Here is a 25,378-nt window from a genome sequence, read left to right as displayed (position 1 = left end):
CGACTATCTAAATTTTAATAAACGAAATTTAAATAATTCGAGTTCTTATGCTTGAGGAGAGCCCATGCAATTTTTAAAAACATCAATACGGCTTCCTAGGACAGCCTGCCCACAAAGCACAAGCTAGCGGGCCAGGTGGACCCACGTTCGAATTTCACTTCGTAGCTGCTGAAGGGATATGGGCTACTGGGCTTAAAGCCGCCAGCACCTGGCACTGTCAGGCCTGCCCAACTCAGGACCAGACGGACTTGAGCAACGGAAATTTCTTTTCTTACCATGTCTGGTGGCCAGGAGTCCGGAGATCCAGGTGCTGGTAGGCACAGTTTCTTCCGAGGTGCTCCCACGGCTTGCTGACTGCTGCCCATGCGTTTCCACGGGCTCCTCCCTCTGGGTGTGTCTGTGACCTGAGCTCTTCTTAGGAAGGCACCAGTCCTCTTACATTTGGGCTCAGAAGATGGCATTTTGCCTGAGGTACCTTTAAAGGCCCGATCTAGAAAGGCAATCCTACTCCGAGGTACCAGGGAGACCAGGACTTCAGCATATGGATTTGGGGGACACAATTCAACCCATAACCATAGTAGACCCTCAATCGAGCAAAAAGGAAAGTAGACAAGTTTCGAAAATAATTTCATTCCCTCTTTAAATTCCTTCGCTAGAGAGGAGAGAAGCCTCTCACCAGCACGAGGTCGTGGAGACGCTAGAGCCTCAAGGGTGGGGAGACTTCCCCTCCCCCCAGGGACGCCTGTGCGGAAGGCACCTAGAGGAGCTACAGGACCGGAGGACACATGGCATGTTCATGGTCTGCTCCTTTCCCGGGCCTCAGCGGTCCGCCGCAGACCCGGTCTGGGAAAGCGCGGGGATGCCTGGGCCCAAGGAGGAGACAAGGCCCCTGCCTGTGTCGTCCCCTTCCCCCCAACATCTATGCAACAGACAAAGCCGGCACACGACTGCTTTCTAATCCCAGTGCAGATTGGCCTCATTTTACTTCATTTTTAACGTGGACTTTAGTTATAATACAGAAACCAACTAGACAGATACCGTCCTCCTAAAAGAATTTCAAAAATCACATTATTTAAGAACACTTTTTTAAAGATTTTATTTACTTGAGAGAGAGCAAGAGAATGAGGGAAGGGTCAAAGGGAGAGGGAGAAGCCGGCTCCCCACTGAACAGGAAGCCTGATGTGGGGCTTGGCCCCAGAACCCCAAGATCATGACCTGAGCCAAAGGCAGATGCTTCACCGACTGAGCCCCTAGGCGCTCCTAAGAACACTTCTTAGTAATTTAATGAATTCCACTTTTAACAGCTAATATCTGTGTGCTTACAAAGGGACAGATTACTGTACAGTAACTCATTTAACCCTGATAACCCTATTAAGGCATGGAAAAAAACACTTTCTAAGTCAGGAGAAAAAAATACATTCTAAGGAGGAAAATGATGATGCAGTTTTCTTAAAGAATTTTATTACCAGGTTTCTCACCAATGGGAAAAGCTTATTTACCAGTAAGAAAAAAGTCCTTATTTTAAAACACAAGTGGAAAAACACCAAAAAGAATTTGGCGCAGTAACTGTGGTGAACCCCAGCACTCCCCTGTCCGGTTCCTGTCAACAGCACGCTCTCGGGTCGCACTCAGAGGTTCCAGAAAGAACACCCAACACGCCCTTGTCACGTGTCACCTCAGGGCACCAAGGTCCCCCATAACCTCTCCCTGCGCGCACACGCACATTAACACAGCCCGTCACACGCAAACCCCCTCATCTAAATGGAGATTAAACGGAACTTAGGACATTAACCTCTGGAGCAAGCACTAGCAGTGAAGCAGAACCCAGCACAAACGTCCTAATCTAAGAACCAGTAATTCCTCTCCACCTCAGACGGCTCCCAGTGCTCGGCCATCTCCTGAAGACTCCTACGAGAGGAAGGTACGCACAGTGCCCTTAATTATGCCCCTGCAGATGGGGCACTTTCTCAGAGACGGGGCGCACTCCTGGCACACGACTAGGTGGCCGCAGGGGATGAACACGATGGACACCTCCTTGTCCATGCACACTTTGCACGTCCTCTCCTCCTGCAGCCGCCGCAGCTGCTCCTCCAGCGACAGACCTAGCAGGAACAGCACACTCCGTCACACCGGGTTTCTACTTCACCTCCCAAAAAAAAAAAAAAGGAGTAATATTTCCTTTTGGTCTTAAGTCTTCATTTTGTTTTACCTGAAACGTCTTCTGTTGGAATATACTTCATGTTCTTGTCCACTGAGGAAAGAAACACACCAAAAGGCATTATTCCCCCAAAGACCAGAGTGCGCCCCCCACTCCTCATCTCCTGGACACCACGGAGGCCAGCTACAGACCACGAATCCCCCAGTGACACTGCTCGGGCAAGGAGAGCACGCCCCTGTTCTAGAACTAGTTAAACGTACACACTAGAGTCGGCTAATTCGATTTACCTTGTTTGTCAAACAGAAACACAAACATAATCCCACAGATTTCTGAAATAATATTACCAAAAACTCACCAAATAAGTTCTTGTATAATGTGGAGTCGATTTCTTTTAAGCAACTTTTGAAGATGTTGGCCGCAGCATTTCCTTTAACTAAAATGGTATCAATCAGTTCTCTTGCTTGCAAAGGTATCTGTGTTTTTTGTTTAATGATATCATGTTCCTGTTTATTAATTATATTGGCCTTTAAAAGATTATCCAGGATAGGAAGCACACAAGTCAACTGTTGAAAGAGAGCCATTCTATTCCTCCGAATTAATGACAAATCATCTTCATTTAAAAAAGGAAAAAGAAAATAAATCCATTAGATTTTAAAGGGCTCCAACTATACACACATAGTCACTAACAACCAAGTCTACAAACAATTTAGGCATTAGAGAGGAGCTTGAAAAAGCAGCATAGAATCACTGGTTCACACTTAATCTTATGCCTATCGTTCAGGAAACTTCTGGAAGATTTAGCTAAGGCATATCATACAGTACATGTAACACATGTCATTTCTAAAAGTCCTCAAACCCTGCTGTTCCCCAGAAAGCAGAACTGTAAAGGACACTAACACTCACAATCCCTGTACCTCCCGACCCACGGAACGAATGACACGGACTTCCACTTGCATCCCCTCACGTCAGTTCTACAAGCACTTCCGTCAAACTCCCTTATTTGACACCCACGATCTGTCAGTTAAACAAAGCCAGTCCTCTGAGCCTCACAGAACAGGGCGGACAACTAACATTCCCAAGTACCTGACGCCATTTCTTCAGTTTGCTGGTCCTTCTCTTCTTCTCGGGACTCATCTTCCGCATTAAGCAGCGCTACCACAAGCTCGTTCACGGTCCTGTAATTCTCCCCGGTGCTCAGGATCTTCCTCTGCACCGTCTGCCTCACCAGGCTCCTGCCGAAGCCCATCTCCAAGGCGGCCGCCACCACGGGCGTGTTCATCATGACCGCGTCTTCTGAACAACTTTCTCCAGCTCCAAAATGGACAACTATTTGAAAAGACATGTACCAATGCTAAATTCCACAAATGTGAAAATACACAGAAAAATCATGACGATGGCACAGTCTTTACTCTCGTGTGCTCATGTCCTGGTAAGGCCCACGAGCTTTATGCACCAATTACCTGGAATTCCAACACAGGTGTGAACACGAGAGCATCCATGAGAGTGGCACAGGGGATATCCTGTCTTAAAGATCACCTCCGACACGACATCTTGGAACCCACTTCGTGAGAGACTCTCTAAGGACAGGGCGTAGGAACCCGTGTCTTTTTCAATTCCCAAAACAATTCTTCTGGGGAACGAATATGCTGCAGGACGGGGGGTCTGCCCCCGGAAAGCAGGAGACCCCAGCAAAGACTTCGCTAGGCCGGCAGCAGTTTGGACTTGGAGGGAAACGGGATCCAGAGAGGCGGACGGACGATCCAGAGTAACCCAGATGGGAAGGAGAGCGAAGTGGAGGAGAGTTCGCGCAAAATACACCCAACACCACAGTAACAAGACGGGACTGTGCTCACAGCAGACATCCGACACTCTGAGGGACAGAAAGCTGTGTCGGCGGTTACAGCGAACTGCAGGGATGAGGACCGCGGACACGGCGATCAGGGAAGTACCTTCTGGCAGCAGTGCTGCTGACCCACAGGGCACTTGGGTGGACATCACGAGAGATGTGATCCTTCACGACACTAGACTGCCCCCTGCTGGAAGAGTGTTCTAGTACACACCCGCACAGCGCACCCGCAGCAGCCTGCCAGAGGCTGCACCACGACCACAAGGACCAGCGTGTGAATAATGCTAAGGGTCAGGGGAACTTCTGAAAGAAATCTTCTGGGCAAGACAGCCCCAGGCATAAGAGCCCTGAGACAAGTTCCTGATGTTCAAAAACTAGGAAGAGGGGCGCCGGGTGGCTCAGTCATTCAGTGTCTGCATTCGGCTCAAGTCATGATCCTGGGGTCCTGGGAATGAGCCCCTCGTCAGGCTCCCCACTTAGTGGAGAGCCTGCTTCTCCCTCTCTCTGCCTGCTGCTCCCCCTGCTCGTGCTCCCTCTGTCAAATTTTTTTTTTTAATCTTAAAAAGAAAATTAAAAAGAACAAGACAGTGTGAGTAGCAGTGAGGAGGGCAATCCCCAGACCGTGTACAGCCTTGCCAGTGTACCTTGCACTCTAGGTGTGCTAGAATGTTCGGCAGGCATTTGAAGTAAAGAACGGTAAAACCCGATCTGTGTTTTCAGAAAATGCTTCTGGCAGCTTTGTAATAAACGTTCATGAGATTCAATGAGGGGACCAGCCAGGTCATCAGGAAGATGGATGGCAGCGTGGACTGGGCTCACAGTGCCCTGTGGACGGGGGAGACGCACGAAGATTCGGGGCTGTCAGGAAGGCAGGGATGAGAAGACATCCGAAGGATGAAACACACCAAGTAAAGAGAGGAGCAGGGAGGCTGCCTGGCTTGAGTCACCTTCCTGACCTCAGCAGGCGGCTACCATTAACTGAGATGGGGACGACCAGACAAGAACAAGTCGGAGCGATCAAAGACGAGAGAGAAGGTCTACTCTGATCACATGAACTCGGGAACACCCACTATAATCAAGTAGAGGTTTAAACATGTAGCTGGACATGCCAGCCTAGAGCTCAGGAAATGAAGAAGTAAATCTGGGCCAAGTGTTGAGAAGTTCTCCATCATTTGTGGTTCAAAAAAGGAGCCACCGAAGGAGACTGTTCGTGACCAACCAGAGAAACGGGAGGAAAACCACGAAGGTGGTGTCCAGGAAGCCAGGCGAAGGAGGGGTCTGAAAGATGACGCAGGAGACTCACGTCAGCGAGACAACCAAGTAAGACGCCCCCGTGTACTGAGACCAAGTAAGACGCCCCCGTGTACTGCGACCAAGTGAGACGTCCCCCACGTGTACTGCGACCAAGTGAGACGTCCCCCACGTGACGTCCCCCACGTGTACTGCGACCAAGTGAGACGTCCCCCACGTGTACTGCGACCAAGTGAGACGTCCCCCACGTGTACTGCGACTCGACAGCAATCTGGAATGCACCAGTGAGCAACTGCACCTCTGTGAAAGCTTTGAGATCCAGGCAGAAGACTGTGAAACCCCAGCGGAGCCCGATGCCAAGGAGAACTGTTGTAACAAGTCAGGCCTGCACCCAGACGGCTGGCTCGCCAACACTGGGCCTGGCTACAGACCCGTGAATAGCTCCACCCCCTCAGGATTTGGCTACAGGCCCGTAAGACTTGATCCTGTCGCCAGCACCCTACACAAAAGAATGAGGAAGACCCAGGCCTACCCGTGCTTTGGCATACAGACATACAGAACCCAGTTCTAGCTCTCGACGCTGAAACTGCCTGAGAACTGCATCCCACCATGGTCCGGGAGCCACTGGAGGTAAACCCACTAAATTCAGTCAGAATGCAGAATCTGACCAGCCAATCCCAGCGTCAATCTGCGCGCAGTCCGGCTAGCACAAGGGATGCAGCAGGAGACACTGCCCAGTGCACACCTGCAGCGCCTGAAAGGCCTCAGCCTCAGTCCACAGCAGCACAACCAGCGCTGGGACCCAGGGAGGGACACCCTTGTCTGCACCTCTAGAGATCCTGCAAAGCTCCAGCTTCTCCGAACATCATCAGGAAGCACTCCTCCCCACCAAGAGACATGGCCAGAGACATGCCCACCTGTGCCTCCAAAGCCAGGTCTGCAGACCTCAATCTTGGCAGTAGAACCAGAAACAGCCCTGGGCTCCATTTCAGCCCCTCTCAGCCAGGGTCCAGGGCCCCGCGTTCTGCTCCAGACAGGAGCCCTTCCACAGACCTAGAGGGGGCCACACCCGTCTGCATATCTGGTAATAGCCCTGCCACCTGAGGACCCAACTGTGGACCCATATCCCACATCCTGCAGAACAGTGTACTGTCCTCCATCAGGGGACCAGACAGAACCCACGCCAGCCTGCGCCACTGGCAATAAGCCCACCAACCGGAAATCCCACCACAGACAAAGCAACAGCCTCACAACTGGTCCCAAGCAGGTACCCGCCAAGGGAACGGACAGGAAAAGGTCTCTGATCTGCCAAAACCAGTCCTTTACGGACTAGAAGAGATGCTTCTTTCCTCCAGTGCTCAGACACCAATGAAAGGCTCCTCAAATCATGCAAAACAGGCCACAGGACAACACCAAAGGAAACCAAGAAACGGAGACCTACGATCTGCCTAACAAACTAAATATTATCATCTTATACTCAATGCAATTCAAGGAAACAAAAGTAGGCAACTAAAAAAAAAAAATGAACTACATTTCAAAAGTTTAATACACAGAAACCACAAAACAGAACCAAAGAGAAATCCTGGAGCAGAACTAGAAAACTGAGTCAGGAGCTTCAACAAGTGACTTGACCACACCGAAGAAACAAATCAGAGAACCTAAAGGGACATTATTTGAAATCACGCAGTTATAGGAACAAAAAAGGAAAAAGAATAAAAGAGTGAAAAGTCTGTGGAAGTTACAAGACACCAGCAAACAAATGAGCATCTACGTCGCAGAAGTCCCAAAGAAGAAAAATGCAGAAGTTTATTTAAAGACGAAACAGGTGAAAACTTCCCAAATCATGGGAGAGATTTTCCAGTTCTGTTATTGTATTCTCCAGCAACAGTAAAAGCAAAGAACCACAAGCATGATCAACCCAAACATTATTCTCAAATGTGTAACAGTGAATATGAAAAGACAGAGCTGAAGAGAGAACTTTGAAAACAGCAAGAAAAAAACATCTGCTCACATACAAGGGACACCCTCAACCTCTCCACACCCTGGTCTGCAGAGACGGTACAGCCCAGCTGAGACAGACTCGGAAAACAAAACCACACCAAGAACAACAACAAAACCATCCTTCAGAAATGAAAAAAACAAAAAACAAAACAAAACAAAAAAACCAGACTTCCCAGAAAACCAAAGTTGAAGATGTTATTCAACATTAAACCTGCCCTAAAACCAATGCCAGCAGGTTCTCTGCACGCTGAAACGGACACTACACAGCAACATGGAAACACGCGCCAGTGTGCACAGCTTCTTGGTAAAGGTAAATACGGAGTCAATTCAGAATATCCTCTCCTGTTACCATACCTCTAGCATGGAAGTGAAACAATAACTTCAGTAACTACAACTGAAATAACTTGTTAGACGGACCCATATCAGAAGCTGGACATCAACAGGGCAAACTGCGCGGTGAAGAGAAGTGAGCTGTTACCAGCCCTCTTAAGACGCTTTACATGAACATCCAGGTGAACACAAACACAAAACCTAGAGTAGACACATAAGATGTAAAGCAAAGGAACTAAAGCACACTACTACAGCAGACAGTCAAGGATTACAGCGTGAGGGGAAGAAAGGAACAAAGAACTAGGGGAAAAAATCGTATTAAGCCTCCAGAGGACCAGTAATTACTTTAAAACACAAATGGACTACATTCTCTAATCAAAAGACACAGAATGGCTAAATCCATTTAAAGAAACGAGACCCAACAATAAGCCACCAAAGGAGACTCCATCCGGTAGGATGAAAGTAAAAGGGATGAAAATTCCATGCAAAGGGCAACCCCGAGATGAAGAGTGGCTGCCTAACAAGTTAGACTTTTGTGGTCAAAATTGGTGGGAGCAGACGGCGGCGGCTGCCGAAGGGGTTAGCTCGCCAAGAGGACGCCACAGATGCACAGGTGCGTGGGCATGCACCACCGGAGCGCCTTAGCATTCAAACCAAGGGCAGCCGGCGGATCCGTCGGTTAAGCCGACTCTTGATTTCAGCTTCCGTCACGATCTCAGGGTTGTGAGATAGAGCCCCGCATCAGGCTCTGTGCTCAGGGGGCCGTCTGCTTGAGATTGGCCCTCTCTCACACACACAAATAAGTAAGATCTTAAAAAAAAATGTTTAAAGCAAATATTCACAAAACTACAGTGAAGAAAAGACTAATACCTACAAACAGGAGGCTTCCAGAGCCCACTTTCAGCGTCCACCAAAACACCCAGCCGCAGTGTTCATAAGGAAACCACAGACCTGCAAAACACTCTGCCGAGTGGACCTCACCCGGCAGCACCACACACACTTCTCAAGCTCTCGCCCAACAGTCCTCTCAGGACAGATCTCAGCCTGTCCTCAAAGCTGGCTTTAACAACCTGAAAATATGGAAATCACATCAAGTATCTTTTCCACCTACAACAATGGCATAAAACTAAAAATCAGTAACAGAAAGGAAACTCACGAACTAACGAAGTCACAAATACAGGAGATTAAACACACTCCTGGGCCACCAATGGACCAGACAGGGTATCAACAAGCCATCAAGTACTTGAGACGGACAAAAACACGACAGGCCCAAACTGAGCAGATGCAGCAAAAGCAGTTCTGAGATGGAAGTTTTTAGCAAGAAATACCGAAATTAGGCACAATGAAAGCTCTCTGGGATGCCTGAGCGGCAGCTGGATAAGCATCCAACACTCGGATTTGGCTCAGGTCATGGTCTCAGGGTCGTGGGATCGAGCCCCAATCAGCCTCCCTGTGCAGTGGGGAGAATGCTTCAGATTCTCTCTGCCCCGTCCTCCCACATGAGCTCTCACATGCATGAAAACAAGCCAATCTTAAAAAAAAAAAAAAAAAAAAAAAAAAAAAGCTTAACTTTGTATGTCCAGAAAGCAGAAAAGTAAGGTGAGGAGAGATGGAGTAAATAGGTGAAGGGGATTAAAATGCACCCATCTTGATGAGAACTGAGTAACATACGGAATCATCATATCATACAGCTGAAATTAACGTAACACGGCATATTAACTACCCTAGAATTTTAAGAAAACTTACTAGTTTAAACATTAAAAATGAAAAATACAAACAAACTAAGCCTCTGGTGAGCAGAAGCAAGAAAATATTAAAGATTAAAACAGACATAAGTGCCACAGAAACTGTAAAAACAAAAGCAAAAAAACCCCAAAAAACAAAAACAAAACAAAAACAATGGAACACTTCTTGGAGAGGCAGCATTACAGAGACGCCTCTCTGGGTACAAAGGCACCGCTGGCCCCACTTCCCTCCCCACCCCTCAGCATAAACACAGACCCACCTGCAGTGAACAGCACAGCGCCCACACTGGCTGCGTACCCCGCTTATACCGGGGCTCACGTCCCACCCCACACACTGCCGGGAAAGCCCTTCCCGGTCAAGCTTGCCTCAGTCGCAGAGCGCCAGAAGACAAACAGAAACCCCTGCCCACACTGCGTCTCCCAACCAGGGAGTTCTGCAAGGCCGCAGTTCTGCTGGAGGAGCTGACAGGTCTCACTTCACAAACAGACCCAAGCGCACCTCATTAAAGCTCACCACATTCGGGCCAGGGACCAAATGCTGCCACAGCGGGCAAGGAGAGCCCATGGCAGACCGCTGGCCCGAAGGACAGAGCAGCCAAACCACAGCAGCAGAGCGTGTGCAGCGCACACCCGAGACACTCCCTGAAGCGCCAGGCCCTGGGCACTGCAGGGCCTCTTCCTCAGAAGGTTGTTGTTTTCAGGAGCAGAGACGTAACAGGCTTTTCTAACACAGAGAAGGAGGAAGAGACTTGGACAAAATACCAAGATGGAGGAATTTATCCCAAATCAGAGAACAAGGTAAGGCCACAGCCAGAGATCTAAGCAAAACAGATGTAAGTAACATCTGATGGGAAATTTAAAGCAACAATCAAAAGCACACTCACTGGGCTTGAGAAATGAACGGAAGACTTCAGGGAAGCCCTCACTACAGAGATAAGAGAATAAAACAGAATCAGTGAGAGATGAAGAATGCAGTAACTGATCATGAAACAAGCCTGATGCAAGGCAGAAGCAAGAGAAGAATGAATCTGATCCAGAAGACAACGTAATGGAAGATAATGAAGCTGAACAAAAGAGAAAGAATTATGGTGGGACACCTGGTGGTTCAGACCGTTAAGCGTCTGCCTTTAGCTTGGGTCATAATCCCATGGTCGTGGGATCAAGTCCCGCATCAGGCTCCCAGCTCAGTGAGGGGTCTGCTTCTCCCTCTCCCTCTGCCCCTGCCACTGGCTCACACTGTCTCTCTCAAACAGATAAAGAAAATTTAAAGGAACACAAGAATACACTTGGAGAACTCAGTGACTCCATCAAACACCCTAACACTGGTATGACAGGAGTTCCAGAAGAAGAGAAATGAGGGCAGAAGGTTTATGTGAGGAAATACCAGGAGAATACTTCCCTAATCTGGGGAATCAAAGGGACGTCCAGATCCAGGAGGTACAGAGAATTTCCCTTGAAATCAGTAAAAGCCGGCCAATACCAAGATACACTGTAGGAAAATTTGCAAACCATAGTGTGAAAGTCTTAAAAGCAACAGGACAAAAGCAGCCCTTAATTTACAAGGGAAGACCCAAAAGGCCAGCTGAGATTCCCCACAGACACCTGGCAGGCCAGAAGAGAATGGCATGATGTATTCATTGTGCTGAACAGGAAAAATCTGCAGCCAATACTCTACCCAGCAAGGCCGTCTTTCAGAATGGAAGGAGAGATGAAGCATTTCCCAGACAAAACCGAAGGAGGTCATGGTCATTAAGTCAGTCCTGCAAAAAGTACGACTGAAAGTGCCTCTGTGAGTGGAACAGATCAAAATGATATACAAGAAAGGAACAGAGAAAATCTCCAGAAACAAATAAAAACCAAATAATAAAAAGCACTACATTCAAATCTATAAATAATTACTCTGAATATAAATAGACTAAATGCTCCAATCAAAGACGTATGGTGTCTGGATGGGTTAAAAAAAAAAGAACCAAGACCCATTGATATGCTGCCTACAAAAGACACATTTTAGACCTAAAAACACCTGCAGATTGAAAGTCAAGAGGATAGAAAACCATTTATTATGCTGGCAGATGTCAAAAGAGAGCCAGAGTAGCCAGACTCATAAGACAAACTAGGCTGTAAACCAAAGACTGTAACAAGAAACAAAGAAGGTCACTATATCTTCATCCGTGCATCTGTCCACCGAGATCTAACAATTGTAAATATCTATGCCCCCAATTTGGGAGCAGCCAAATACATAAAACAATTCAGAACTAACAAAGAAACTCAATAATAATGACACAGTGAGAGTAGGAGCTTTAACACCCCACTCACATCGAGGGGCAGATCATCAAAGCAGAGAATAAGGAAACAATGGCTTCGAATGACACACTGGACCAGGTGGACATCACAAACATATTCAGAACGTTCCATCCTAAAACCACGGAATATACATTCTTCTCGAGTGCACACGGGACATTCTCCAGAACAGATCACATCTTGGGTCACCAATCCCGCCTCAACAAGTACAGAAAGACCAAGATCATACCTGCATATTATCAGACCACAAGACTATGAAACTTGAAGTCAACCACAAGAAAAAATTTTGAAAAACCACAAATACATGGAGATTAAACAACATGCGGCTAAGGAATGAATGGGTCAACTGGGAAATCAAAGAAATAAAAAACTCCATGGACACATGAAAATGAACACAATGGTCCAGAGCCTTTGGGATGAAGCAAAGGTGGTCCTAAGAGGGACGTATGCAGCAATACAGGCCTACGTCATGAAACAAGAAAAGTCTCAGATACAAAACCTAATCTTACACCTAAAGGAGCTGGAGAGAAAAAAGGAAGTCTAAAGCCAAAAGGAGGAAAATATTAAGATTAGAGCAGAAATAAATGATAGAAAAAGTAAAAACAAAAACAAAAAACAAAAAACAACACCTAGAACAGATCAATGAAACTGAGAGCAGAATTTGGTAAACCCCTAGCCACACTTACCAAAAAAGAGAAAAGACCCAAATAAATCATGATGAGAGAAATCACACCGCCACAAAAATGCAGGCATAAGAGAGTATTATGAAAAACTACACGCCACCACACTGGACAGCCTAGAAGAAATGGATAAACTCCTAGAAACACATAAATTACCAAAACTAAAACAGGAAGAATAGGAAACTTGACCAGACCTATAACAGCAAAGAAATTGAATCAGCAATCAAAAATCCCCTCAACACACACAAGTCCAGGGTTGGATGGCTTCCCAGGGGAATTCTCCCAAACATTTGAAGAGTTAATACCTATTCTTCTCAACCAGTCCAAAAAAAGAAAAAAGGAAGGAAGGAAAACTTTCAAATTCATTCGATGAGGCCAGCATAACCCTGATAGCAAAAACAGACAAAGACCCCACCAGAAATGAAAACTACAGGTCAAGAGCCCCGATGAACATGGATGTAGAAATCCTCAACAGAATACTAGCAAGCAATCCAACGGGACATTCAACGACTCACTCATCACAATCAAGTAGCACTCACGCCTGGGCTGCAAGAGTGGTTCAACATTCGCAAGTTAATCAGCGAGATCCTGAAGACGGAGAGTAAGACCTGTGTCACCCTAACAGATGCAGAAAAAGCATGTGACAAAGCGCATCACTCGTGATAAAAACCCTCAGCAAAGGTTTAGCGGGAACATACTTCAAACATCATAAAGGCCCCGTATGAAAAACCCACAGCTAGTACCCTCAGAGCTTTTTCCTCTAAGGTCAGGAACAAGACAGGGGTGTCTACTCTCACCGTTACTATTTAACACAGAACTGGAAATCTTAGCCTCAGCAGTCGGACAACAAAAGGAAATAAAGGGCATCCAAATCAGCATTAAAAAAGTCAAACTTTCACTATTTGCAGATGACATGATACTCTATATAGAAAACCTGAAAGACTCCACCAAAAACCTGATAGAACCGATGTTAAAAAAAAAAAATCAACATAAAGAAATCTGTTACATTTTCATACACCAATAATGGAGCAGAAAGAGAAATCAAGGAGCTGATCCCATCTATAATTGCAACAAAAACCATAAGATATTGAGGAATTAACCTAACCAAAGAGGTAAAGGATCTGTACTCTAGAAACTACAAAACACTCATGAACGACACTGAGAAAGACACAAAGAGATGAAAAGACATTCTATTCTCAGGGACTGGAAAAACAAATATTGTGAAAATGTCTATGCTACCCAAAGCAATCTACACTTTCAATGCCGGCCCTATCAAAATACCACCAGCATTTTTTTACAGAGCTAGACCAACCAACCCTAAAATTTGTATAGAACCAGAAAAGAGGGGCGCCTGGGTGCCTCAGTGGGTTAAGCCTCTGCCTTTGGCTCAGGTCATGATCTTGGGGTCCTGGGATCAAGCCTCACATTGGGTTCTCTGCTTGACGGGAGTCTGATTCCCCCTCTCTCTGCCTACTTGTGCTCTCTCTCTGTCAAATAAATAAAATCTTAAAAACAAAAAAAGAAGAAGAACCAGAAAAGACCCCAAATAGCCAAAGGAATGTTGAAAAAGAAAACCAAATCTGGTGGCATCCCAATTCTGGACTTCAAGCTGTATCACAATCATCAAGACAGTATGGTACAGGCACAAAAATAGACACACAGATCAATGGAACAGAAGAGAGAGCCTGGAAATGGACCCTCAACTCTATGGTCAGCTAACCTTCAACAAACCAGGAAAGAATGTCCAATGGAAAAAAGACTCTTCAATAAATGGTGCTGGGAACACTGATAGCCACATGCAGAAGAATGAAAATGGACCATTCTCTGACACCACACATGAAAATAGACTCAAAATGGATGAAAGGCCTCAATGTGAGACAGGAATCCATCAAGGTACTAGAGGAGAACACAGGCAGCAACCTCTCTGACATCAGCCACAGCAACTTCCTACTAGAAATGTCACTGAAAGCACCCTTGCTTCCAGTGACAAAAGCAAAAATGAACTAATGGGACTTCAGCAAGATATAAAACTTCTGCACAGCAAAGGAACCAATCTACAAAAACTAAAAGGCAACCTTCACAATGAGAGAAGATATCTGCAAATGACTTACCTGATAAATGGTTAGTAGAAATATATACTAATATACATTTATACTAATATACATTTGTATAAAAATATACAAAAAACTTCTAAAACTCAACTCTCCAAAAAACCAATAACCCAACTAAACAACGGAGAGAAAACATGAGCAACATTTTCCCAAAGAAGACATACAAATGGCCAAAACACATGAAAAGATGTTCAACATCATGTCACTCATCATCAAAAAAACACAAACCAAAACCACAATGAGAAACTATACATGACACCTGTCAGAACGGCTACAACCAACAGCCCAAGAAAAAAGTGCTGACAAAGCAGGAAAAGGGGACGCCTCTTCCACCACTGGGAGACATGTAAAGTAATTCAGCCACTGTGGAAAATAGTATGGAGGTTCCTCAAAACATTGACACTAGAACTTCCCAGGGCACCTGGGTTGCTCAGTCAGTTCAGCATCTGATTCTTGGTTTCACCTTGGGTCATAATCTCAGGGTCACGAGATCAAGCCCAGGGTCCGGCTCTGCACTGGGCAGGAGTCTGCTTGAGAGTCTCCGCCTCTCCCTCTTCCTCTGTACCCCCTCCTCTTGCTTGCAAACGCATGCTAAAATCAATCTAAAAATTTGTTTAAAGGAAAAACAAACTTCCCTATGATCCAGCAATCTCACTTCTGTGTATTTATCAGAAGGAAACAAAACCACTTTCTGGAAGCTTTTCTGCGTTCCCATGTTCCCTGCAGCATGATTCGCCACAGCAACCATGAGAACAACCCCTAGTGCTCATCAGCAGACCTGAAAAAAGAAAACGTGGTAATATGTGCGGAATATTATTTACCCATAAAAAAGAAGGAAACCCTGCCACTTGCAATAACATGGACAGACTTCATCAGAGAAGTAAGTTCTGAGAATCTAATATCCAGTGTGCTGGGCACAGATTACAGTATTGGATCACATACCTGGAAGTTACAAAGAGTAAATCTTAAATATTCTTACTACATAGAAAAAGTAAAATTATGTGAGGCGAATGATGTGTTAATCTTAACATGATAATCATTTAGCAATATATGTATATCAATCACGTCACTTCTTAAAGTTATATAGCATCATACGGGAATTCTATCCCAATAAAGCTCGGGGAGGACGAGATAAAGACTCAACTGTCTGTGGGTACCAGGTCAAGCAGTGGCTTTACGAAGGTGGTGGGTTCTTGGTGACCCTGACAGGAGCACTTTTTAGTAGAGTAAGTTCAAGAAAGAATAGAAAAGAAATAAGAAAGTAAGCACAGATAAATCTTTCTACACATTTTATTGTAAAGGGAAGCAAACAAGTGTGACAACAGCTAGCAGATGACATGGACTCAAGGAAGGGTCTTCTGGGGACTGGCTACAGTGCATCAGGTTCATACACTGAAATAAATATTCTGGAGACTGAAAACCTGATGCTATGGAAACAGAAGGGGCTGAGCACTGCCAAAGCAATATTCTGATGCTGGCAGGAGGCTTGAGATTCAGAGGACAAAGGACAAGGAGAAAAGCTGGCCTTAGATCCTTCATGAAACAAACAGAAAGGTGAGTGGTATGGACACATCTCAGACTGGTGGCACTGCTGGGAGGGAATGGGAGCAGCTCTCTCTTGAGTGTGTCTATTTCCTCAGCGATGCAAGATCATGAGTTGTGAGTTACGGAAGAGAGCATAGAAACTTTCAAAGAGAAAAAAATGTGACAGTCCCTGTACTAGGGAGCTGCACAGGGTGGCCCACGGAAAACCTGGTCATACACGTAGATCAAGAGCGGTGAGCCCTGCTGCCTTTTCCAGTTCCGGCACACGGGAGGTAGTTACCGAGTTAAAACCAATTCCAAATCCCAACACCACTCGGAGTCATCTGAGCATGGTGTATGCCAAGAAATGGTGCACGGCCATCTCACTTTGGACACCCAACACACGTCAATTACATACACTAACTATATGCCAGATGTGGCCAGAACTAAGTTCTAACCAGTTCTGTTTCCTATCCTTGCCTAAAATAGTACACACCTAATGAACAGCTAACATCTAGCCCAATTCTTTTTTTATTTTTTAAGATTTTTTTTTTTTTTTTTTTTTTTTTAGTCAGAGAGAGAGAGCGAGAGCGAGCACAGGCAGACAGAGTGGCAGGCAGAGTCAGAGGGAGAAGCAGGCTCCCCATGGAGCAAGGAGCCCGATGTGGGACTCGATCCCAGGACGCCGGGATCATGACCTGAGCCGAAGGCAGCTGCTTAACCAACTGAGCCACCCAGGCGTCCCCTAGCCCAATTCTTAAATCATCCATCAACTAGCCCTTTCCAAACATACTAGCTTATAGAAAACTTGTCCTCTTTGGACGGCGGATGTTCATACTTCTCATCTGGTATTCCCTAAGCTATCTGTGATGGTCACTTCTCTTCTGCATATGGCCGGTTCCCCAGTTGGAAGGTCAGCATTGAAGAACAAAGTTTAGCAGACTTGCTAAAACGCTGTATAAGCGTCCTGAGTCTTCAGAGATACATAATATTAGTTAACTTCCCAGCACTTTTTCCTATGTCCTCAGAAATCAAACCCTCTGTTTATATACTTTTATGCTTAACATTCTTATAAAAATTCCCATTCTACATCTGGAATACTTTCATACGTACTTGGTGGATCAGGATTTTCATCTCCAGGAGTATCTGATGTTGACAAAAGCTATGAAACACGAGAAAAATTAATAGGTAAAATTTAAAAATCTCAACCTTAAATAGAGCAATAGGATAAGTTTACCTCCAGTAACACATATACTCTTCTGAAAACTAGGCAATTTATTTACTTACTTTGCTCTGTTTTACCTTCATCATCAAAAAAATCCCCTTAAACTTTACCTACTTCCAAACAGAGTTCAAGTACTTCTCTAATTTCAGGGAAGGGGGAAGAATTAATGGTTCCTCATTCCATTTAAAAGATATTTCAGCTGGATCACTCCCAGAGGCTCCAAAGTCCTAACAAGTTGTTTTTGTTTGTTTATTTTTCTAGAAAAGATGGAGGAGACACTACCAATCCTCCTCCAATCCCACCACAAATTTGCACACTGGGAAACTGATTTTTCGGAACCCTGAAAGCAAGAAATCTTTTTTTTTTTTTTTTTAGTTTATTCATTTAGAGAGAGCAAGTGAGCAGGGGGAGTAGGGGGGAGAGAGAATCTCAAATACGCTTCCCGTGAGCAGGGAGCCCAGCACGGGGCTTAATCCCAGAACCCTGAGATCATGACTTGAGCCGAAACCAAAACTGGATGCTCAATAAGCCACCCAGCGCCCCCTAAAAATTTTTTTAAAAAGCCCTGAATAAGCAAGGTAGTTACAAAAGTAAAAATTAAAGGTCTCATTAATTGGATATAAAGCAATTAACTATACTTAATAAGAAAACACAATGTTAAGAAAATACACATGTGAACATTACTCTTAATATTCTTTGTCATTTTCATTTAGAATTCAGCGTTGACAAGTATAAGAACTTACTCACCTGCTCAAGAAGGTGAGGGTATCGAGCTTGAATCTCATCAACAAAGTCCTGCCCTTTCATGCGTATCAAGAACTCACACCTATAACAGAAGATGAAAATTACTTGTGAAGTGTTTTATACCTAAAAAAAAAAAAAAACACCTGATTTTCTAGAAAAGTGGGTTTCAAACTCTGTGCCCCACAGTATTAACATTTTACATCACAACCTACTACACATATGTATTGAGCAGGAAAAAAATCCTTAAAAATCTTCATAAAACACTAACTCTTACTACGTATTGATGCATTCTGCCATCTTCTACTTAATCACATTAACAAGTATCAAGAAAAGGGTTTAGACCTCAAAGGAGCACAAGCTAAAACTTGAAAAATGCTGTTCGGACAGTTTACTTTTGGGGCTTCACATAGTTTCAAAAGCTGTAATTAGTATTCCTAACATGGGATCTTTCACAACATAACTGCTTATCTTTCTCAGGGATCCCTCTTCCATTACCAATGAAGCACAAACCCTTCTTCCAAAACATAGAGAAATATTATCTCTATGCATAATGACGGTGTTTCCCAAACACTTGTTCACCAACTCCCAGAGCTGCTTGAAAGCCTTCCAAGAAGCTCACTGAATGGCGACTTCCATTTTATCCCTTCGGTAGCTCATTAAATTGCTAACCACAGCTCAGCACCAACCCGCAAAAACAAGCCTCCACCCATGCCCAGCTGTGTGCAGAAACTAAGAATGAATCAGAGCTGATGTTCAACATCACACAGTGCAACTTCTAGAAGACAGCAGAAAAATCTTTTCTTCCTTAGATTCCTCAGCTAGAGACCAGAAGCATAATCCACACAAAATAAAACTGATACAATGACATCCTCAACAGCCACTGTTACAACAATGAAAAGACAAGCCACAAACTCAAAGGTAGCAAAACACACCTGTTAAAGAACGTGTACCCAGAATGTTCTAAGAACTCTCAAAACTTAGTAATTAAAAATACTTTAAAATGGGCAGAAGATTTGGAGACTTTACCAAAGAAGATATGTAGAAGGCAAATAAGCCGCTCACCGTCATTACTCATTAAGGAAATGCTACATAAAAGCGCAGAGAGATGTTAGGGCACACCTTCTGGGATGGCCACACTAAAATGATGATCCAGTTACAGTTAAGGATGTGGGACACTGGGAGAGCTCACGGGCTACCGGCAGAAACCTACAACAGCACAGCCGCTTAAGAAAACAACACAGCACTTCGTAGGAAGTGAAAACTTGCCACACAACCCATCTATCCCACGCCTAGCTGGTCTTCCAAGCCAAATGAAAACATCTGTCACAACTGTTTATCGATGTTTACAGTGGCTCTATGCTTATTGCTCCAAGCTGGAAACAATCCAAATGCGCTTCAACCACTGACTGGCTAGAATCAGCAGGGACCACGGAAGCATGTGCGTGACTTCAGTCTGTCATGGAGATAAAACAGCTCATTCTCACGATGTTCTCAGTCGTCATACGGTTTTTAATTATTTTTGCTCTAGGACCGGTTAATTTACATTCATTATGATTAAAGCAAGTACAATGAGCCCTGGCTCATATATCGCCCCTCCTCTAAGAAGTTCAGTAAGGACAGAGATCATTGTCTTCATCACTGTTACATCTCCAGCATCTGAAACATCCTCCAGTCGGCCCTCAAACACAGGACAAGTAAATACACTGATAACAATTATCCATTCTGGTTTTCCATTTACTGAGATTAAAGATTATCCACAATTGACATTTGCTGCTTTCCAAAGTGTTCACACAAAGCACCCTAAGCCTTTTTCCCTTATTTAACCATTTCAACAAAACACAAATGATGGAAATAAACCAAGACTTTGTTTTCTTTTGTTTTATAAAGGACAAAATGCAGTAATTCCAACCCCGGAGCTGAAAATCTGTTTTTGTCTTTCTAATACTGTTATTAAATTTCAAATTTTATGCACCCAATCCCATAGAGCCAAGCATAATCAAGTCATTTAAAATTCTGACAAAATACATTTTCCTAAGTAATCTAAACAGTATGTCACTTTTAAGAATTAGAAGGTCAAATTTTACCTTGTTATATTATGAATATTAAAGATAAAATTTTACGGGCGCCTAGGTGGCTCAGTGGGTTGAAGCCTCTGCCTTCGGCTCAGGTCATGATCCCAGGGTCATGGGATCGAGCCCCGCATCAGGCTCTCTGCTCAGCTGGGAGCCTGCTTCCTCCTCTCTCTCTCTCTGCCTGCCTCTCTGCCTACTTGCGATCTCTGTCAAATAAATAAAATCTTTAAAAAAAAAGAAAAAAGATAAAATTTTAGGGGCGCCTGGGTGGCTCAGTGGGTTGAAGTCTCTGCCTTTGGCTCAGGCCATGATCTCAGGGTCCTGGGATGGAGCCCCGCATTGGGCTCTCTGCTCAGCGGGGAGCCTGCTTCCTCCTCTCTCTCTGCCTACTTGTGCACTCTCTCTGTCAAATAAATAAATAAAATCTTTAAAAAAAAAAAAAAGATAAAATTTTAAAACACAACTTTTAACAATGTATTGATCCATAATACTTCAAGTTTATGTAAAAAAAAAAAAAAACGACAAAAATATGTTTTAATTTCCTGAAGGGGTTCAAGAGATTCCTCGTCATTATGAAAGGTGCTCACAGGTCAAAACACTGCCCTGTATGATCCCACCGATGGGAGATACCTAGTCAGACTCAGACAGACAGAAAGAACCGTGGCGGCTGGGGTGGGAGGTAGGTATGGGGAGTTCCTGTGATGAGTATAATAAGCTTGGGAAGATGAGAAAGTCTGCTAGTAAAGACAGAAGAACAATGTGAACATACTCAATGCCACAGAACAATAAGCTTAGAAACGGTTAAAATGGTAAATTTTGTTATTTTTTTTTCACAATTTAAAAAAAAACTATCTAGTCCAATGCCCCCACTATACAGATAAGCACAGTTTCAAATAGGTCACAAGACTAGTCCAAGTTCACACAGCTCCTCAAAAATGAAGCATTTCTAATTCTTTTTCCACGAACAATACTGCCTCTCAATTCTTTGTAGGCTACAAAAGAAAACAGGACATACTGCTAGAAACACAGTGACTAAGATATCACAAGATCTTATCACAAGATAAACTGTACAGAAAAAATAACTTACAATTATAATCAGATTTAATCAGCTTTCGTTATATGCATTTTTATATTTGCCTTTTTCTAGATCATTTTATGTCTCTTCTTATTCTCCTTTTCTCTTTCCAACTATTTTCTTTTGTGCAATTTTATACATCTTTGTAATCCTTAAGATTTCTTTTTTTTTTAAGATTTTTTATTTATTTATTTGACAGAAAGAGATCACAGGTAGGTAGAGAGGCTGGCAGAGAGAGAGAGAGAGAGAAGCAGGCTCCCTGCTAAGCAGAGAGCCCGATGTGGGACTCGATCCCAGGACCCCGAGACCATGACCTGAGCCGAAGGCAGAGGCTTAACCCACTGAGCCACCCAGGCGCCCCCCCTTAAGATTTCTTTAAAGCAAAACTGGGAACGCTACAGATAAAACATATGGCCATAATTATAAATGAATCCTCAAGAATAAACTAAAATTAGGGGCACCTGGGTGCCTCAGGTGATTGGGCATCTGACTCGTGATCAGGTCATGGTCTCAGGGTCCTGGGATCCAGCCCAAGATCAAGCCCAGCACCCAGTCTGCTAGTCTTCTCCCCTCCCTGCCCACCCCACTGTTAGCATTCTCTCCCTCTCTCAAATAAGCAAATCTTTTTTTAAAAAATCACAGCAAGTTATATTATATCCTGATACATGGCTTACAAAAGGAAAGAGAACATTCTAAAACATTTTTATCAAAACAATGAATGTGAAAATTCGGGTGTATTTTAAGTTATTAAGTAACCTCTACAGCCAACGTGCAGTTCAACGGTCCCCAGACCGAGAGTCACATGCTCCCCCGCTGAGCCAGAGGCCTTAGATTTAGTGCTTGCTTTCTAAGGCCAATTTCCCAACAGCATAAAAGCAGCTTTGTTACACTGAAATGTAACCTAAATTCTGCAAGCACACCTGCCTCTTGTAAGCACAGTCTGGGGCAGTAATATCTTTCAAAACAGTTACCTTGGAAACCACTTGGCGTGCTCCACCCATGGGTCATCTCCAGACTCCCAACACCGTAAGCCACCATCACAACAAAAGCATTTGACATCATCATTGCGACCTAAAGAAAACAAGACTGAACTTACACACACATCCTAATACGTAAAACAAAGTGAACCTGATAAAACATACAACCACAGGAGAGTTTCTTACCCACGTAATAGAAACCAGCACTTGCCAGCTGCTCGGGCCGAACCGGTACGCTGGGCGGCCAGTACATGAACGTTCTCAGTCGAGCCGCGTGTGTCTGCATGCTCAGATTTGAAATGCTAAACCGCAGCGTCTCCAGAGAGTTTTCCAAAAACGGGCAGTTGGGGAAATGTCTGCGGTGTTCAGACATCGCATCATCCTTTGGTTCCCAGTTACTCAGCGTCCCACCACAGGCAAAGCAGGCGACTTTGTCTCCAGGTCCTATATAGTAAAAACCAGCTCTTGCCAGGTCTGATGGTGACAGGAAGGTTAATGGCCACATATGGTAAGTAAGAAATCTGGCCTCTTCGGTACTCATTGCATAACTGTAGGGGTTAGTCCTCAATGGGGAGAAGTCTTCCACTGCTCTAGGATTAGCAGGGCTCGGTGCAAGGTCAGCATGAGAACCGCTGAAGGAGCCCCCATGTTCCGAAGTGGGACATAATGAATGTGGAGAACTGTTTCTCATTGGAGAAGTTGTCTTAAAGGTGGAATCCCGGCTAGTAAGAGTGACCAGACTGTGAATAAAACTGCAGCTAGGATAGAGCTGTTTGTGCTTTTCAACAGGATTGTCTCCAGGTTTCCAGTTGTCCAGCATCAGGCCACAACAGAAGCATTTGACCTTGTCATTCACACCGGTGTAGTAAAAACCAGCCCGGGCCAGACTCCTCTCTGAGACGGGAACGCCGCTGGGGAATGTTGAGTATGTAGACATTCTATAGAGTTCACATGAAAAGTCGTATTTTATTTTCTGTTTGTTGCCAACTGTCTGATTTTGTAAGATCGTGCTATCTTCCATGGTACTCTTAATTCTCTGACATGAAGAACCTAGGAGAAGTCTTTGGCAAGTAGTTTTGTGCATGAGCGATTTTACTTTTTAATGGCCAAAAACCTTCACATGAAATTTCTCTTCTCTTCACATGAAATTAGCTCCTTTACCACACAGAAGAATCAAACAAAAGGCTCCTACTTAGTAAAATTCACTACACCTTCTTAAACTCAGGCGGGATGAAGATCTATCCTAAATTACCAGGATAACATCTTGTTCTGTTTCAGATTAACTCTTAGTAACTCAACGGCTAACGGCTCATTACTTGGTGTAATACTAATATAAGGCCTGAAAGAAACTGGCACATTTACGGAAATATGCTAAAACTTCTTGATGTTTTGAGGCCGATATTCCCAAAATCCTAAAAAATTATAGGGTACTTAAATTATGCTTTCACTATGCTTTTAGTTACAAGCTACAAGGCCTATTCATCAAGCCAATTACTGATTATGCTACAAGTGGGAAAAACTATATACAGGTTTCTTTGAAGACCTTTAATATGTTTTTTTTTTTTTTAAAATCTTGTTTTACTCTAGCAAACAAGAATTAAAGTCTTCTTAGGGTCAGATTATCTATCTGAAGGCCAGTTTCACACAGGTTATCGCCACGGTATTTACTTAAGCGGGTTGTACTAGCTACAAAGGCAGCTTCTGGGGACATCAACACCCACAAGCTTTGCTGAACCTACACCTGTTTTAGTGTATATGTCAAACAGATTCCACTTGAAGCTAAGTGCTAACTCTTCCACCTTTGTTCAATACCGTATCTGTTCCCACTCCCGGCAGCATCATGGTCTGCCTGCCCTCCTCGCTCTGCACACCGGTTAGACGGGCTCGACTGAAGGTACGCTCTTAATAAACCATTTAACCATAAACTTTTCACAACAGGAACTTTAACACTGCCTTTAAAGATTAAATAGCCTGTCTTTAAACATCATGTACCTAAGTCATTCATTTTGTAAAGAGAAATCAGCTTAACCGGACACAGCGCATCCTTCCTAGTGTCATCACACAGGAGGAACTCTGACGAACAGAATCGTCTGCGCACACTAAGCCAACAGCTAACCCCACTGGCCTCCCGTCTTCAGACACCTGCCCCTTTCAGACTACACTTCACACACAAAGCTACACTCCGCAGCATTCCCGCTATTTCCCTTTATAAAGTTCCTGCGTCTCCATAATGGGGTTGATCACTGCCGGGGAAAGAAATGAGGGCAAAGACGGGCTCTTCCAGGCTGTGAATCTGAAAAAAAAAAAAGAAGAAGGCCGCTTCAGAAAGCCGCGCTTTCCTGGCACCGAGAACGAACCCCGGCGTACCCAGTGCCGTGCACCGCGCGACTTACGTCCAGAGACGGGTCTGCGCGACCTTCGACAGGCCGATGCACCGCAGCCCCGGCGGCAGTCACCGCACGTTTTAAAGCCGTCCACCTCCGCGGGCGGCCGACACGTCCTCCCCGGCAGCACCCTCGCTCCCGCCCCCTCCCCTGGCGACTCGGCCCGGCGGTCAGCGGGCAGGAGCGCCGCGTGCGCGCCGCAGGTGACCAGGAGCGACAGGCGTCAGCCGCTCACCAACGCGAAGTCCCGGGCGCCGCGAAGTCCCAGCGCGCAAGCCCGCCTCGGCCACGGGCCCCGGGCAGTGAGGCCCGGGCGGTGGGCCCCGGGGTCGGCCCGCCGGCCGGCGGCGCAGGGATCCCCCGACCCCACCCGCGCCCGGGAACCGGCTGCACGCCCTGCGGGGACGCGGCGAGAGCGGGGTCCGGTGCGCGCGCCGGGCCGGCCCCCGCACAGCTCGGCCCTGAAGCCCCGACGAGAAGCGTCCGCGACCGGGGGAGCCCGCAGCCCGCCGCGCCCCTGCCCCCGCGTCCGGCCGAAGGGCCGCGGCCTCCGCCCGTCCCACCCCGCCCGCCGGCGCCGCTGACCCGCGCCCGCAAAGGGCCCACACTCACCGCGGGGCCGGTGCAGCACACGCGGACACAGCGCGACAGCCGGCGGCCTCCCCGAGTGCGAACCGCGTCGCCCCCCGGAGATGCGGCCGGCCGGCGCGGCTCCGGCGTCCCGAGCCCTCGCCCAGGCGGGGCACGCGCTGACGCGCACGGGCGCACGCAGACGTCAACGCCGCGCCAGGGCGCCGAGATTCTGCGTCACAGAGCGAGCGGACGAGCCTTCCTCGGTGGGCGGGGCCGTCCGGTTGCCGGCGCCGCAGCTGTCTTTCTGCCTCGGCGCCTCTCCGTTGCCACACGTCCCGGGCCGCGGGGTCGAACCGTCGGGAAGCCGGCGGGTGAGCCGCC

General features: G+C 45.7%; 1 protein-coding gene across 1 annotated transcript; it reads right to left on the bottom strand.

Annotated features, from left to right (window-relative positions):
* Positions 1-1,439: 1,439 nt before the first annotated feature.
* On the bottom strand, positions 1,440-25,378 carry BIRC2 (baculoviral IAP repeat containing 2). The gene is made up of 9 exons (XM_059179269.1): positions 25,037-25,378; positions 22,227-24,333; positions 22,035-22,134; positions 17,920-17,998; positions 17,061-17,109; positions 3,242-3,484; positions 2,514-2,768; positions 2,210-2,251; positions 1,440-2,102 (listed from the first exon to the last, which is right to left on the bottom strand). Exons 2-9 carry the CDS (start codon positions 23,122-23,124, stop codon positions 1,909-1,911), a joined length of 1,860 nt encoding a protein of 619 aa, XP_059035252.1. The 5' UTR covers positions 23,125-24,333; positions 25,037-25,378; the 3' UTR covers positions 1,440-1,908.

This window comes from Mustela lutreola, chromosome 1 (genome assembly GCF_030435805.1).
Source record: "Mustela lutreola isolate mMusLut2 chromosome 1, mMusLut2.pri, whole genome shotgun sequence".
Classification (NCBI taxonomy): Eukaryota; Metazoa; Chordata; class Mammalia; order Carnivora; family Mustelidae; genus Mustela; species Mustela lutreola.
The sequence above is the reverse complement of the archived record's forward strand: the minus strand, read 5'-3'. Positions and strand labels throughout refer to the sequence as shown.